At 41.7% G+C, this 15,791-nt stretch overlaps 5 protein-coding genes and 1 non-coding gene across 6 annotated transcripts; all 6 read right to left on the bottom strand.

Annotated features, from left to right (window-relative positions):
* Positions 1 to 2,383: 2,383 nt before the first annotated feature.
* LOC121970651 (pentatricopeptide repeat-containing protein At2g03380, mitochondrial-like) lies at positions 2,384 to 6,885 on the bottom strand. Its single transcript, XM_042521488.1, has 2 exons — positions 3,950 to 6,885; positions 2,384 to 2,716 (listed from the first exon to the last, which is right to left on the bottom strand). The coding sequence occupies exons 1-2, from the start codon at positions 6,856 to 6,858 to the stop codon at positions 2,704 to 2,706; spliced, it is 2,922 nt and encodes a 973-aa protein (XP_042377422.1). The 5' UTR covers positions 6,859 to 6,885; the 3' UTR covers positions 2,384 to 2,703.
* On the bottom strand, positions 3,031 to 3,117 carry LOC121974076. The gene has a single exon (XR_006109940.1). It is a non-coding gene; the product is annotated as a small nucleolar RNA R16 (small nucleolar RNA).
* A 140-nt stretch (positions 6,886 to 7,025) lies between the features above and the next one.
* Positions 7,026 to 7,785, bottom strand: LOC121970653 (16.0 kDa heat shock protein, peroxisomal-like). The gene is made up of 2 exons (XM_042521490.1): positions 7,478 to 7,785; positions 7,026 to 7,397 (listed from the first exon to the last, which is right to left on the bottom strand). The coding sequence occupies exons 1-2, from the start codon at positions 7,614 to 7,616 to the stop codon at positions 7,114 to 7,116; spliced, it is 423 nt and encodes a 140-aa protein (XP_042377424.1). The 5' UTR covers positions 7,617 to 7,785; the 3' UTR covers positions 7,026 to 7,113.
* Positions 7,786 to 7,931: 146 nt separating this feature from the next.
* On the bottom strand, positions 7,932 to 8,807 carry LOC121970652 (HMG-Y-related protein A-like). The gene is made up of 2 exons (XM_042521489.1): positions 8,649 to 8,807; positions 7,932 to 8,549 (listed from the first exon to the last, which is right to left on the bottom strand). The coding sequence occupies exons 1-2, from the start codon at positions 8,688 to 8,690 to the stop codon at positions 8,073 to 8,075; spliced, it is 519 nt and encodes a 172-aa protein (XP_042377423.1). The 5' UTR covers positions 8,691 to 8,807; the 3' UTR covers positions 7,932 to 8,072.
* Positions 8,808 to 9,083: 276 nt separating this feature from the next.
* Positions 9,084 to 9,789, bottom strand: LOC121972652 (non-specific lipid transfer protein GPI-anchored 10-like). The gene is made up of 3 exons (XM_042524303.1): positions 9,456 to 9,789; positions 9,328 to 9,381; positions 9,084 to 9,238 (listed from the first exon to the last, which is right to left on the bottom strand). The coding sequence occupies exons 1-3, from the start codon at positions 9,787 to 9,789 to the stop codon at positions 9,084 to 9,086; spliced, it is 543 nt and encodes a 180-aa protein (XP_042380237.1).
* Positions 9,790 to 14,366: 4,577 nt separating this feature from the next.
* On the bottom strand, positions 14,367 to 14,966 carry LOC121972651 (TIR-only protein-like). Its single transcript, XM_042524302.1, has one exon. The coding sequence runs from the start codon at positions 14,964 to 14,966 to the stop codon at positions 14,367 to 14,369; it is 600 nt and encodes a 199-aa protein (XP_042380236.1).
* Positions 14,967 to 15,791: the final 825 nt, after the last annotated feature.

The following is a 15,791-nucleotide window of genomic DNA, read 5'->3' as shown; positions in this document are numbered from 1 at the left end:
ACCACTCGGCCTGACTCGTAGTCCAGTCAATCGGACTTAGCGTCTCCTTCGACTAGACTTGAGGGCACGTGATCCGGTGGTAAGGACGGGGGACCCGCACAGGATGAGGTCAGTGACACGTAGGAGTCAAAAGTCAAGGGGGGCAACCCTAAGGTCCTGCCGAGCGGAATCTCTCAGGCCGGACGAAAGACAGCTCGACCACAGGTCGGGTTTCCGACGCAAGGTAAAGGAGCTTCTGTATCGATCGGCTAAGCCGCCCCACTGAGCCGCAGATCAATGTGGCGCAATCTAATCCGAGCACATGATCGGGGGCCTTCTCGCTCTGTCTGATACACTCACATCCCTGCGCGCCGGGAGCGTCGGGCGGCCGGATCGCCCGGCCTAGAAATAGACGAAAGACAGAAAAGGACAAAGGGGGCAGCTGGGGAGATCAGCTTAGAGACAGCTGTCGCCGACAATCAGCATGGTTGGTGGTCAGGTCGTACACAGAATCGTACGGTGGAAGTTTCCACTATCCCGTCAGGGATATGCTCGGACGGTTGCGGAATGACGTCAGACACGCTTTTTCTGACATCGATGTTTGAGGTATGTTTGGGGAAGCGTGCACACCTCGGGAAGCGTGCACGCACCTCCCCGGGGTCCTATATAAGGACCCCTAAGCTTCAGCGAAGGTATGAAAAGATTCACACTATAGCTACAGTTCTCATTGTCTTGTTCTAGTTTTCCTCTCGCCTGACTTAAGTGTCGGAGGGTCGTCGCCGAGAATCCCTTCCCGGCCCGACTTTGTTGCAGATTTGTCGAAGGTCCATCTCGTCCCACCGTTTACACGAACCGAGCAAAGGGCACCACGTCCCCAGCCTTCATCAACTCATAGTTCGGACAGGATCACAAAACATTTGAAGTTGCCCTCAAAACATTTATTAATATAAAAATTAAAGTAAAATTTTCCTAGATGAAAATAATTAATTAATTTACCTGCTTCATAAAACTATTTACTAAATGCCTCAAACGATACAAATGATGACTACCCACAAATAATTACTCAACTATCTTTGTAAGCCCAGGGATGTCTATCGGAGAAACATGTGAACTCATTGAACGGAATGCTTTAACATAAAAGTATGACACTTCTCAAATGATAACAAAATCATTCCCAATTAATATCATTCTCGGTATCCACTACAAAATAAGTAATTGTGAAAGATCATCGTTAGCATCTTTCAACACAACAACTAGGGTAGTTTTAAAATTACCAAATCAAGTACTCATTTACTGGTTTACCCCTATTAGTCGATTGATTTTTTTGATCAGTCAAATCGATTTTGCTCTATGCCGAAACGTCAAAGTTTTAAGCAAATTAGTGGATTGATTTTTTTAAATCAGTTGAATCAATTTTACTTTATGCCAAAATATCAAAATTTTAAGTAAATCAGTTGTGTGGTTTTTTAAATCAATCAACTAATTTGCTTCTTTTTTTTTATGAAAGTTGATTTTAGGTAAAATCGATTGATTAACCAAACAATCGATTTTATGCGGCATTGAAGATTGACATATAATTATTTCCTATGAGTTTGTCTACATTTTTTGTTATATTCATGTTCTCAAACATTAATTTGACTCAATATATTGAAAGCGATGATTTTTTGAACACGAATATGTTTGATAATTTTAATTAGTGATCAAAAAATCATTATTTCTAATATATTAGGTCAAAATAATGTTTGAGGGCATTGATATAATCAGGAAAACTAGTCGAACATATAGAATCTAATTTTATGCTAATCCAAAATCATTTGGTCCATCAACTAATTTTGTCCAAAATTGACTAATAAATAAAACGACCTCGGATTGATATGAAACTAATTAATATGTGTTTGTCTACTTCTTCTGATTATATTTATGCATTTAAACATTAATTTGACATAATATATTAAGAACAATAATCTTTTAAATGTTCCTAAATTACCTCAAATTAACATGAAACTAATTACTATGTATTCGTCTAACTCTTCTGATTATATCCATGACTTTAAATAATAATTTGACCGAATATATTAGGAATAATAATTTTTTGAATACAAATTAGATTTAAAAAATATTATTCTTAATATATTGAATCAAATTAATATTTGAGAACATGAATATAATAATAAGAGATAAACAGTAATTTCATATCAATTCAAGATCATTTAATTCATAAATCAATTTTATGCAAAAACCCAATGATTTAAGGATAATGTTTTACTTCAAAAATCCAATTTTTGGGCAGTATTCCATTCGATGGACATGATTGTCAATGATTTAGATAAAAACCAATATTGAAAATACATAAAAGGGGATTAATTAAAACGAAAGATAGATAAATTTATTTGTGAGGGAATGAAAATATATTTTGTCTAACTGATCAGGAAATTAAAATTTTTATTACAGATTTAAAAACAACTTCCCATTATAATTATCTAGAAATTGAACATTATTCATCAATTTCAACATAGACAACAATGTTAAAAAAAACTCCATGAGTTAGGTGATGGCTTGAGTGTTTTAAAAAACTTGCAATTGAAGCTATTGATGTTAACTATGGATTTGTTGGAGACTTGAAGCATGTCTTCACCGTGGTAGTTGTGCATTTTCTCTATTGATCTTGATCATGCATTTTAGGAACAAACCGTCGCCGTGCTATTTGTGCTATTAGTGCATGGTTTACAATGAAAACCTAAAAAAAAGATCAAATTTTTAAGCACTTAAATTCTATATATCATCTCATTTTTATAATTTAAAAACCAACCCATATGATTTATATCCATTGATAAAAAGAAGCTAAATTTATGGAAGAATTTATTTTGATCCAAAGAATTGTTTATTTTATAAAACAATTGAAATTTCGCAAGAAACAAAAAACAAATTCAAAACGATGATTGAATTGAACAATTCAACGTAAACATGTATCGCAAGAAACAAAGAACTTTTGAATGAATTAATAAATTCAAAACAAAAAAAATAGAAAGCAATTGAAGAAAGTAAATAGAAATTGGCATCAGATAATAAGCGGAGTAGTTAGTCCACAAAATGAATTCAGTGTGTAGGATAAGATTTGAAATCACATCACTTGCCAACTTCATTCAATCTAAAAGTTAAGAAGAAGAAATCAAATAAGAAAATTTCAAATTTCAAATTTCAGAGAGCATGTTTGAATCCAATCCAATACAAAATCAACTGAAATAAGAAAAAAAATCCAATATCTCAGCGAAGGACTGAAAGATCAAGAAAATACGATCTTCGCATAAGAATGAAGCTTGAGATGGATTTCGATTGGACCATTTGACACCAGAGCAACCAATCCAAAAGACATGCAATGAGCTGGTAAGCCAACCATTTAGATTTCTGCATCAGTTTTGCCCTCAGGTTACAGATCTAGCACCTGAGAGAAAGGTAACCGATGCAAGTGGGCGATGGATAAATCATAAACCGAAATTTGAAGCCATAAATCCGTATTCGACAATGCAAAATCAACGAAGAAAAAAAAATATAGCAGCAGGAAGTAGAGTTGATGGGGTCTCTCTCAGATGCTTTCAGAGGAAAGCACTTAAGATTGCAGACATTCAACACGGCATCAGATTCTGTCCGCCCGTCTGCTCGTTGATCGTCATCGAGAGCGAAGATACAATAGAACAAGAGGATCATTAAGGGAAGAATACCCTGCAGAAAACCATGAATAAGAAGAACAAACTAAACAGAGCAGAAGAGGAGGAGGACTGGCCCTGGAGGCTGGATTGCGAGTTTAAATAGTTGTTGAAACCCTAGAGCACCTTTCTAGGGTTGCATAACTCGAACTTCGATGGGCCGGACTGGCCCATAGAAATGCTCCCAAGTTATAACCCATTTTTTTCAAAAAGGTACCTAAAGTTCTATTAATATCAAAATGCTCCCTGGTTTGAAGAAGACTCACTGCGTTGATGATCCTGAGAGTGGCATAAGTTTCTTCAGATCCCCAGCATGAAAAACTTGAATTTGATTGCCAATCTCAATCCAGCTAGATGCAGGCGCACTCATAGCTCTCCTTTCTTTCATCAATTTCCACATCTTATCAGCCTCTTTCCACCTCCCTGCTGATGCATAGAGATTAGCCATCAGACGGTAATGCCCGGAGTTAGCAGGGTCTAACTCGAAAAGCTTATCAGCTGCAAATCTTCCGATATCGATATCGATATGATTCCTTGATGCTCCAAGGAGAGCAGCCCAAGTGGATTTGTCTGGCTCCATTGGCATTCTGAGTATCATTTCCTTTGCATCATTCAAGAGACCTGCACGGCCGAGAAGATCCACCATACAGTTGTAATGCTCTAACCTTGGCTCTACGGCATAGTCCTCCGACATGGACACAAAAGTATCCAAACCCTCTTCTAGCAAGCCTGTATGGCTGCAAGCTGATAGAATGGAGAGGAATGTGATGTCATTTGGGAGTATTCCTTCACTTAGCATCTGGTTGTAAAGCGAAAAGACTGCTTCGATTTGGCCGTGCTTCGAGTAGCTGGAGATAATGGTGTTCCATGTCAAGATGTTTCTTTCTTTCATCCTGTTGAAGAACTCTCTTGCTTCTTCAATCAATCCACATTTCGCATACATATCGACTATTGCACTGTCTAAAACAACTGAATTACCGGGCAATTTCGTCGCTAAAGCATGGAGTTGCTTCCCGAACTCAGCTGAAGGTAAACTTGCACATAAGTTGAAAATTGGCACCAGAGTTGAGCATTCATAATTACCTCTTTCGACGGTGAATTCCTGAAACAATTGGAGTGCTTCCCTATCAAAACCACCTTTGCCATACCCAATCAACATTGAGTTCCAGGATATTATGTTCTTTTCTTCCATCTTATCGAATATTCTCCTAGCATAGCTGATTTTCTCATGACTAATAAATGCAGAAATCATGATGTTATTGAGGATCAAACCCTTCTTCTTCGGTGCCCTCTCATACATCCTATAAGCATAATCAATGCACCCGCATTTGGCATACATATCGATAAGAATGCAGAGAGTAACATCATGATCTATGAGCATTTTCTTCACTGCGAAACCATGGATTTCTTTTCCTTTTTGTAAAGTCGAAAGATGAGATATAGCAGTAAGTGCACTTGACAAAGAAAAGGAATCCGGCACTACTCCGTTGAACTGCATTTTGCGAAAGATTCTGAGAGCTTCCATAGCCTTGTTACATTTCAAGCATCCTTCGATGAAAGAATTCCATGAGTAGGCATTCTTTTTCGGCATCCGATTGAAAACGTTATGTGCATCCCTTAATCTTCCACACCTTGCATACATGTGAGTTAGTTCGGTCTCTAGTACTAAGTTTGGTCTAGTGATCTTCCTAATAATACTGGCATGAATCTGTTTCCCAAGGTCTGTATTCCCTTGATTGGCAAAGAGGCTCAACAAAGCACCAAGCGTGAATTGATCAGGATTAATGTTTGCTAATTCCATTTGATGATAAAGCTCAATGACAACTTCTGTCGCTTCCTCTAGCACAAACCCTGCCATAAGAGAATTCCAAGACACTATATTTCTCTTCCTCAGTTTGTTGAAAACCCAATGAGCCTCTCTCATACAGCCACATTTTCCATACATATCGATGATGCCACTGCCCAGCACAACATCAGAATCTAACAATCTCCTCACTAAGTATCCATGAATTGCTCGACCAGTCTCTGAATCTGCTAAGGCAGCACATGATGTTAAGGCACTTCCAAGATTGAACCTGTCATACTGATAACCAGCTTGCTGCATTCTGAGAAGCATGTGCAAGGCTTCCTCATAGTATCTGAGACGAACATAACTAGATACGATGGAGTTCCAACTCACTTGACTTCTTTCTTTTATTAGATGAAATACCAACTCGCAACCTTCTAGATCACCACACTCAGCATACATATCAATGAGAGAATTTTGCACGAACACATCAGAGTCATAGCCAAGAGCCATCGCCTTCGCATGAACTTGTCTTCCTCTGTCCAGTGACCTCAAAGCACCACAAGTTCGAGCAGCCAAAGATAGAGTAGAATGGCTTGGGCACACACTGGCATCCTCCTGCATGCGATGGAAACTGTTCCAAGCCTCTTCCCAACTCAATGCCCCTACATAGCCGCTGATGATTGCATTCCAAGTGACAACATTTACCCCATCAACCTCACTGAAAGCAGTTTCAGCATCCTCTAGACAACCAAGGTTCGCATAAACATCAACCAAAGCAGTGCCAACGACCACATCCCGACCAAAACCATGCTTGATGATCAAGCCATGCAGCAGCTGAATTCCTCCCTCAGCCTCTAGAGCAAGACAAGCTTTGATAACACTCGGAAACGTGAACTTATCCGGGACTGCTCCACACTCATGCATCCGGGAAAAGAGCTGAAGGACCTCCATATGGTCACTCGCCCGCGCATAAGCTAGTATCATTGTGTTCCAAGTAGTGGAGTTTCTGTCGGCCATTTTATCGAATATCTTCCGCGCATGTACTAAGTCGCTCGGCTCGGCTGTATTAGCGTACAGCATCAAGATCTTCGTCTGCAAGAACGTGTCGGGCACGATTCCTTCGTCCTCCATCTGCGCTTGAATTGACTTGCCGGAGTCGAAGGAGCGCGAGTCCATGCATGACTGGATGCGGGAAGAGTAGTAGACCAAGTTCTTGTCTGCTCCGGAGGCGACGGATTGGAGAACTTCGATCGGTTTGTCCTTGCGGATGACCAGGGTGGGAGGAGGCGATGATTTGTGAGGGGAATCGGAGGGAGAGAGGGAGGGAAAGAGAGTTCGGGTGGGGGAGAAGCTGTAGCTGCAGCTGCTCATCAGATTCAAAGGCATGGAGAAACAGAGACAAGAAGGTTCGGCGCAGTCGAGGAAGTATTTATCGTGAATAGTCAATTATGTTTTTGATATCTTCCAAAAAATAATTAAAATGAATTATCCTCCATTGTTTCGAGAATTAAACAAAACACAGAATTATGAAAAGATCAGTAGAACGATCGACATTCATGCACAAAAGTGGCATTTATTTAGCAATAACTTTGTACGATTTACAATAGTTCGTTTTGGATTCATCGATGCATCGAAGATCCGTCAGAGTTTGCTGGTGACGGCGATGGTCCTGGGCTTGGCCTTCGGTGGGATGGGTTCCTTGGGTACGACGACGGTGAGCACGCCGTTCTCCACCTGCGCCTTGATCTGCTCCGCCCTCACGTTCTCTGGCAGCGCGATGCGCCGCGCGAGGCTGCCCCGCCCTCGCTCCGTCACGTGCCACACCGCTTCCTTCTGCCTCTGCTTCTCCTTTTGCTTCTCCTCCGCCTGGACGCTGAGCACGTTCCCCTCCTCCAGCTGCACCTTCACGTCCTCACTCCCGAACCCTGCGAGAAGCTCGCCGCCGGTTCCAAGTTCCATCGAAAACCTTGAAAACTATAAAAGGACGAAGAGAAAAGGCGCGAACCTGGGAGGTCGAACTTGAATATGTGGGCGGAAGGGGTCTCGAGCCAGTCCATGGCGGCAAGGGAAGACGATCCAGCCAAGATCAGAGGACTCCACAGCAAGCGCCGGAAGGGGTTGCCGAAGAAGGATAACTCCGCCATTTCTGCTTCTTCCGATCTCTCTTCTATTCCGTGCTGATAAAGATCACAGAGGATGATTCCAGAGCTGCGGGACAATGGAAGAACCTTCTGGATTCACCGCGTCAATAAAAACTGGGCCGTCATCGATTATTGGGCCCAAATAACACTCTCAGGTAATTTACCATTTGAGTAAGCTTTAGATTTAGCATTGACATTTTTATCGTTCTTGCTCTTTGCCCTATCGAACTCAGATTTGGCATTGCCTGGTGGTGCATGATTCGATACGTGTAAACCAATCGAACAGTCAATCTATATCGCCACGCAACGACACAAGAATTCGGGCAAGATTTTTTTCCTTCTTGGGATCAAATTAAGATTTTACACGTAGATTAACATCACCGTGATCTACCATACACGAAGATCCTAATGTCAAATCTTTGGAACAACTAAGCCACAACAGTGCGCGACCATGGCCGCTCACACCGCTTCCGCCACCAGCGCAGGCTTTGCCTTCGGCGGCCGGCCGCGCCCCCTCTTCACGCCGACCACCACGGCGCCGCTCGGTGTGGACCCCGCAGCCTTCTCCGCCTTCGGGGGGCGTCCTCGGGCGCGGGGGAACCCGGCGGCCGCCTTCTTAACCGCCGTCTCAAGCGGATCCTTGGCCTTCGGCGGCCGCCCCCGCGGCCGCGGCGAAGGGAGCTCCGCACCGGTTAACACATCCGGCTTCGGCTTCGGCGGCCGGCCGCGGCCGCGCTTCGCTGTCGCCTGCGATCCCCCTGGCTTCGAGTACTTCTCGTCGACGAGCAGTAGCTCCCCGCTCTCCCTCAGGCGGTCGAGGTGCGCCTCGAGCAGCGACGCGTGGTCCGGCGGCAAGTCGTGGTTGTTGGACTCGATATGATTCGAAATGGCCGACCTGTCCGCGTCGCCGAGCACCGAGATCGCCTCCATGATCATCTGCAACAGCGAGAAGAACCCATTGATTGCCGTCTTTCCGGATCGAGTCAACACAGTCAAACACAAACGCAGACACAAAAACCAATCGAATCTACCAACCTTGGGATACGCCTTGCCGTCTTCTTCCGCAGCAGAAGCCATAGCGAGGGCGGCGCGATTGAGGTGGAGAAGGATTGGGAACCGGCTAGTGCAGAACAAGTGGAGGGGAAAGAAGGCGAAAGATTTTAGAGGAATAAGTGAAAACTTACAGGGAATAAAAAGGAGGTCGCATGAGGACACTAGCGGAGCGGACGGCTGCGATTAGCCGATGACGTCCGCGGTTGAATGGTGGATGGTTGTCGCGCAGGTCACACGGATCGATGAGCTGGCCAGACAAGGGGATATTTGTTTAATTAATTTTATTATGGTGTTTTTGCATTTGCTCCCATAGAAATTAAGTAATTTCATCTACAGCCTTCGTCGAGTTTTTTATTTACCCAAAGATTTTTCTCATTCATTAGCACTAATTGCGTAATAATTATGTAGTTTAACGGCTCATGCGCAAACATCGGCCATCAACACAATCAAGATCACAGCAACTGCAAAAACCGGCGAGGCTTCTCCAACGCTCAACCTTCCTCCCCGATTCATCCCCAACACTTGGTTGCTCAACGTCGCCGGCGGCGGAGGGGGTGGCAACGCCGGCAATTCTGCGAGTGAACGTCCAACCAAAGTTAAACGAAGTGAAAAATTAGAGTATAGATTAATTATATTAATTAACCAAGTCGTCAAAGCAAACCCGAAGCTGGAGGAGGAGCAAGAGACGGCGGAGAAGTAGCCGGAGACAGGGCCGCTAGAAAGCAGAACAAGAATCGAAGCTCAGCGTATAGTTTTTAGATCATCAAATGTAATTTGTTCAACACATACCTGAGCACGAGCTGGCAGTGAGGTTGAGGCGGCAGAGCACGGGGAGCTGGAGCGTCAGCGTGCGGTTGACAGGCGGCATGGCGAGTGCGACGGCGAGGAGCGGGCAGAGGCAGTCCGGGTCGTCGCGGTAGAGGTTGACGAGGTTGTCGCAGCAGGCATCGGTCGGGTCGCCGGCATTTCCCTCGACGAAGGCCATGCAGGGGAGCAAAAGGAGAAGCCGGCCTCCGCATTTGGCCGCCCCTGGCAATGGCGCAGCGCCGGAATTGAGCAAAGGAGACGCCGCCATAAGCAGTGCCAGAAACATGGTGACGGCAGCAGACCTTGGGGCCTTCATCTCGCCGATCGATACACTGTGGAAGGGGAAAGAGATTGAAATTTATAGATCAGCATCAGAATTATGGATCAGGCGATTGCTGTGAGAGGGATTGTTGCACTGTGAACTATTCATTCATGTTTCATGATTCATGCGAATTGGCAGCTCTGCATGCAGTTCGTTCATAGTCAAACGATCTAAAAGAAAGAGATGCCCTTTTGTTGAATTGCTGAACCGGTCATAGAGAAGACCGGTTCATCAATTTTGACCCGACAGGAAACGACATTGATTTCCATTTTTAACTGCCGACGACGTGTCTCTCGTTCTACCTTCTACGGCGGCGGCACGTGGTCATCAATCCGCCGGTCCAACAAAACCGGTTCTCCAACGCTTTTTGAACCGATTATAAAAAAACATTTTAAATGATCCGATGTGGATTTAAGTTGATTGACCGATTCCTGGTCCAGTGCCTTGGTTGAACCGCACAACGGACCATCCTATGATTTCTATCCGAGTAGACAAAGGTGTATGTTTCGGTCCGAAAGGGACATGAGAGATGTGTCAACTCCTTACTGAATTTTTTCTGATTGACTTCTTGATAAATCAATTGCTATCCTCGAAGTATAGAGTCGCGTAAGTATTTTGCATGAATTTTAATATAGTATATCTAAGTGTCCAGGCATTTAAAAATATAAAAAATTGAGCGAAAGATATAACTAACAAGAAAAATTATATGAGAATAAGTTGAAGAGTTTGGTACATTCGAGGGACGTGATATTGTGGAAGAATACATCAGCGGACGAGAAGGATGCGTATAGTGCTTCCGAAAAATGAAAAGTCGGAGTCGAAAATTGTTCGAAAAAAAAACTGAAATTGGGTTCGGGTAAACTCAACTTTGGATGGCCGAAAAATCACCCAACCAATCAGAGTAGAAATCGGACAAGTCAACATGATGCCTAGACCAAGTTCAGGCACCTGGACAGGTCTGGGCGCTCAAACCAGCCTAGTACAAAACATGCACCTCGTCGAGACATTATTAAAGATGGCGTTTGGAGTCCATATCAGCAACATTCCAGGCGTCCGGACCAATCCAAGCGCTTCGGTGAGGATAAATCATTATCCTAAAGTCGTTTAAGAGTTGTTGCGAAGCATATAGAGTACACCACTGGGTCGCCCAGACATACTCTATGTGCCTGAAGTTGCCACATCAGCCAACGGATAAATTCGACTTATATACTATAAATGAAACCCTGATCCTAAGAGTTTAACACAATACTTGTTAATGAATTCTAAGCTTTAATTTCCAATTCTATTTTTACGCTTCTATGTTTTCAACGTTGTAAGAGGCTACTCCGCATTTGGCAAAATGAGATATTTCTATTGGAGCTTTTATTGTCTTTGATTAGCAACCTTTCAGGTTGCAAACCAAGTAAATTTCGATAGCCTAGTATTTATTTATACGTATTTCCTTTTTAATTATTAAGTGTTTGTCTAACTCAAGTCGAAAGAACGAGAAGGGTATAATTGTAACCAATAAGTCTCTCTCTTATTGGTTGTACCGGAACTAATAAGTCGGTTCTCCACTAGTTGAATTTTAAGGGGGCAACTAACGATGAGGCAACTATCAGCAAGTCAATTGTTGATGAGTCAAGACGGATTTCAGATAGTCGGCTCTTAGCGGTCAAGATCACTTATTGACGAGTCAGCAGTCAGCAAGTCGAGCGTTTTGTAGATGACACTTTAGTTAGGGATGACAATTTCATCTGAATTCGATGGATAATTCGACATCCGACCCGAATAGAGGAGGATATGGAGGAAATTTTTATACCCAATTATAGTAAATGAGTATTCGGATATGGGTACGGAGACAGATGTGGTAAAATCCTACTATATATATATAACCTCATTTTTTATTGAGAAAGGAAAAAATTTAGCTCGCTTTTCGTCTAAAAAAAGACTTAGTTTGTCTCTTTATCCGGTCATCAACACGTATCTTATCTTCTTTTTCACGGGAAATGTTCACCCGATCGAAGGAGCGCGAGACGAGGAAGAGCTGACAGGTACATTGAAATATTTTTTTTTAAAAAAAAATGAGAATGGTAGGGAGTAATACGATGATGGGTAGGATATGGATACCCGAAAATCTGATGGGTATCGGAATGATTATGAAAGTTAAATATCCAATGGGTATGGAGATGGATATGAATATAAATATAATAAATAGGAATGAGTACGAAGAATATAAAATTATATCTAAATCCTACATATTATCATCCCCAATTTTAGTGCGCTAGAAATCTTAGAGGATATGTCGTCTTTAGGAGATATTAATATGAGGCTAGAAGAAGATCAAGACGCACCTTAGCATGAATGTTTCGATAATTAGAGATGAAAATATAGAAAATGCACGAAGAATGAGTAAAAAGGCAATCTTGTGATTAATCATACCTTCGACTATGGGATGAGTACCTTTTATAAGGAGAAAAAGGCATCCCTTCCTTCTGGCAACTACAACTTCAGTTCAGATCTTTTGATGCTTTATCCTTGGTTTCCTCCTAGTTAAACTTTTCATCGAGTGATTTCATCTGGAAAAGAATTATCATTTAAATTACCTAAATTTTGTACATAAAGTATAATTTTTATATTTTTTTACCTTATCAATTTATTTAATTGGAATTTTTCTTTTTAAGGGATCAAAGTTATAAAGAAAAAACTCAATTAAAATTTTGACGACAATATTTTTAGATGAATTCACTTGATAAAAGATTGAAATCACATAATGAACTTAGAGAGGATCAGGGGTAATAAACTAGGAATATGAATTAACTATATTTGTTCAGTACCTATTAGAATATCCTCAATAAGATATTAAACGGATATTATAATATTCATTTAACATCCTCTTTTCATTATGAGTGGATATTATAATATCCACTTATAAGAGAGAAGAGAGAAGAGAAAGGGTGTTTAAAGATTTGAGCACTCTAAATACACACTCTCTTAATTTTTTATATATATTTTTTAATTATAAAATTTGTAATATTATTTTAAAAAATAATAAAAGAGATGAGTGAGTGGATGGTGGAATCCATAAATAATGAATATTAATGTTAAAAGAGATATAATGTTATAATGACTATGTGACAATGAACCTTATATATTTTTTTTTTATGAGATGATGAATATATATTATAATAAATTAGCATTACATATGTCCTTAGGTTGCTCCTGCTGTGACCTGTCATCATCCGATGTCATTTTAACTCAGAGTCTCAGACCGTTGTGATCTTTCATCATCTGACGTCCTTTAACTCATGCGCCCATAGCATCAACGTTAGGGATGACAATGGGGCAGGGCGGGGGCGGGTTTGTCATTCCCATTCTCACCCCGTTCTCATTTTTTCGGGTTCGAGGATTTCCCGAATCCGAAACCACGGGTTCGGAGATTCCCCATCCCCGCCTCATTTCTAAATTTATTTTATATTATTATTATTATTTAATAATAATTATTAATGATAATATTAATATTAATATCAATATCAATAATATTATTATTAATAATATTTTCAAAAAATTTAATATTAATATTAACACTATTATTAATATTTTTTAAAAAATCATATTATTATTTAATAATAATAATAATAATATTCGGGACGGGTTCGGGGATGACGATAGTATTCCTATACCCGCCCTAAACCCGTCCCATCCTCGAAAAATCGGAGATCCCTATCCCCATTTCAAGTTTTCCCCATGAGATTCCAAACCTACGAGGAAAATTATAATCCCTAATCAACGTTTGTAATGGCATCCACTTAGACAACTCAAACCTCTTTTGACTGAGTCAGAAGCATGCCATGTAGAGTCTACTTTAACCAAGTCAGGGCTTCTACCTGGAATCTAACCAAGTTAAGATTATTAACCTCCTTAACGGTATAGGATTCAATTTCCCTAATGAACCGGCAAATAAATCGATTCATTGTTGAATTTCAAATATTTGACGATATGTTGACTTGAATTTGACGGTTAAAAGACTCAACTCTTTGTCCACGCAAACTATCTAACTATCGGCCGATGACCTCACCGCGTACGTCACGAAGCAATTTTGATCAATTATTCAATTGGCACAAACAATTCCTCGACTCGTCACTTATGCACTGGTTTGTTGACCTATCGTTGTAGAGCAAATAATTTTGACTTTTACTTTTACTAATTTTCAGAATTCGAAAGCTACACCAATTTGGAGTTGATTGCCACCCTCCATAATAAAATTAAAAAAAAAACCTTTATTACACGTCGTGGTTAGATGATAGATTAGGTATTCAGAATTTGTGATTTATCATGTGTTTGATTTATTTTGGTAGCCTATTGATCAATCAATGTTAAATAGACAGAAGACTTGGATATCAATTAGAAAAAAATTTATTACAATAAAACACTGCAATGTACATTTTATTTTATGCGTACATCCATTTGAATTGTGGATGAAAATGCAGTATAAAATGTTGAAAAAAAAATTGTTAATTTATTACAAATAAAAGAATCAATTAATTTTTGGTCCCTCGACTTTGTTTTGTTAATAATAACATCCACTTGATTCAAACCTTTGCTTGCTTCAAGCACTTGAGCACGACGTTGGAAGTCCTCGACACCAAATCCGACCAATCCCCCTTCTTGGAGTCGAAGGTCAAGCCGACGGTGAGCTTGGCCTCGCGGATGGCCCTGGCGTAGCGTGCGAGGTCCTCCGGAGACTCCGCGGCCGAGGAGACGGTGGCGCCGATGGCGAGATCCGCCGGCTTGACGTCGTAGAAAATGGGGATGAGCTTCTTGCCTGCCTCCACCATCATGGCGAGCTCGTGGAGGCAGAAAACAGAGTCGCAGTATCCCGGGGAGAAGATGGCGACGCCCACGCGGCTCTGCCGAATTCCTGCGTCGACCCGCTCGTAGATCTTGTCGCCGGGCTCCATCGACCGGCAGTCGAGGAAGGGCCGGACGCCCATCTGGGCCAACCTGTCGTAGAGCAGCCCCGCCACGGTGCTCTTCGTGTCCACTCCCCTGTGGCTCAAGAAGACGTCGACGGTGGAGGCGGCGGCGGCCTTCCTCGTCGTCGCCGCCGTCATTCCTTGGTAATTGGCTAGGATCCTGGAGACGGCTGCGCGGCGGGGAGCGACGACGCGGCGCATGGCGGAGGCGGACATGGCGGCAGATATAGATCCCGAGAATCCGACCGATGAATGCTGCTACAAAATCAATTAATTAAACGTGGCTAATCGTATAGATTCTTCTGAATCACGGCGAATTCATAAGGTGATGGATGTTGGTATATATGATATATATATATATCTAGAGATGGACATGGCTGCTGTTTGTAAGAAATCAGTCAAGGTTTGATTTGTGGTGATTTGGAGACTTTTTCAAAGCAATGTGTGTATCCTTATAATATTCAATTCAAGGGGGATGACCATGAAAATTTCATCGATACACATGCTGAACGCCGAGTCGCTCGATCTTTCTCTAACTCGAATGGTTGGTTCATCGTTTCGGATCAGGCACCCGCACCCCTTGATTGAAGGTCTGTTAACCCGGGTCCCAGTACAGTATGTCGGTGGTCCATTGGTTTGGTTCAAATGGGATCTAATTAGATTAGATCATCTGGTAAAAAAAAAAATTATAGTAGGAGATGAATTCCTTATAATTATGATCGAATCGTAGCCGTGATCCGGTTATAATTGATTAAGATTTTTCCCTGAGTTCACCGTCCCTCCAGGTTATAGTATGGGTTGGGACGGATGATCGGAAACTGCCTAGAGGCCACCGACGGTAGATAAGTGACCAGGTTGTCGGACACCTACTGCAACAAAAAAGTTAAAAGACAATGAATTTTATCTATTGTTGTAGACCCTTTAAAATCATTGTAACTGGCAATGTTGTTAAATATGTGATAAAAGATAATGGTTTAAAACCGTTGTCTTGGAACACAATAGACAATAGACATGCAATAATTTTAAACTGTTGTCTTTTAA

The sequence above is a fragment of the Zingiber officinale genome, chromosome 4A (assembly GCF_018446385.1).
Source record: "Zingiber officinale cultivar Zhangliang chromosome 4A, Zo_v1.1, whole genome shotgun sequence".
NCBI lineage: Eukaryota > Viridiplantae > Streptophyta > Magnoliopsida > Zingiberales > Zingiberaceae > Zingiber > Zingiber officinale.
Note: the sequence above shows the minus strand (reverse complement) of the source record. Positions and strands in the feature narration are given on the sequence as shown.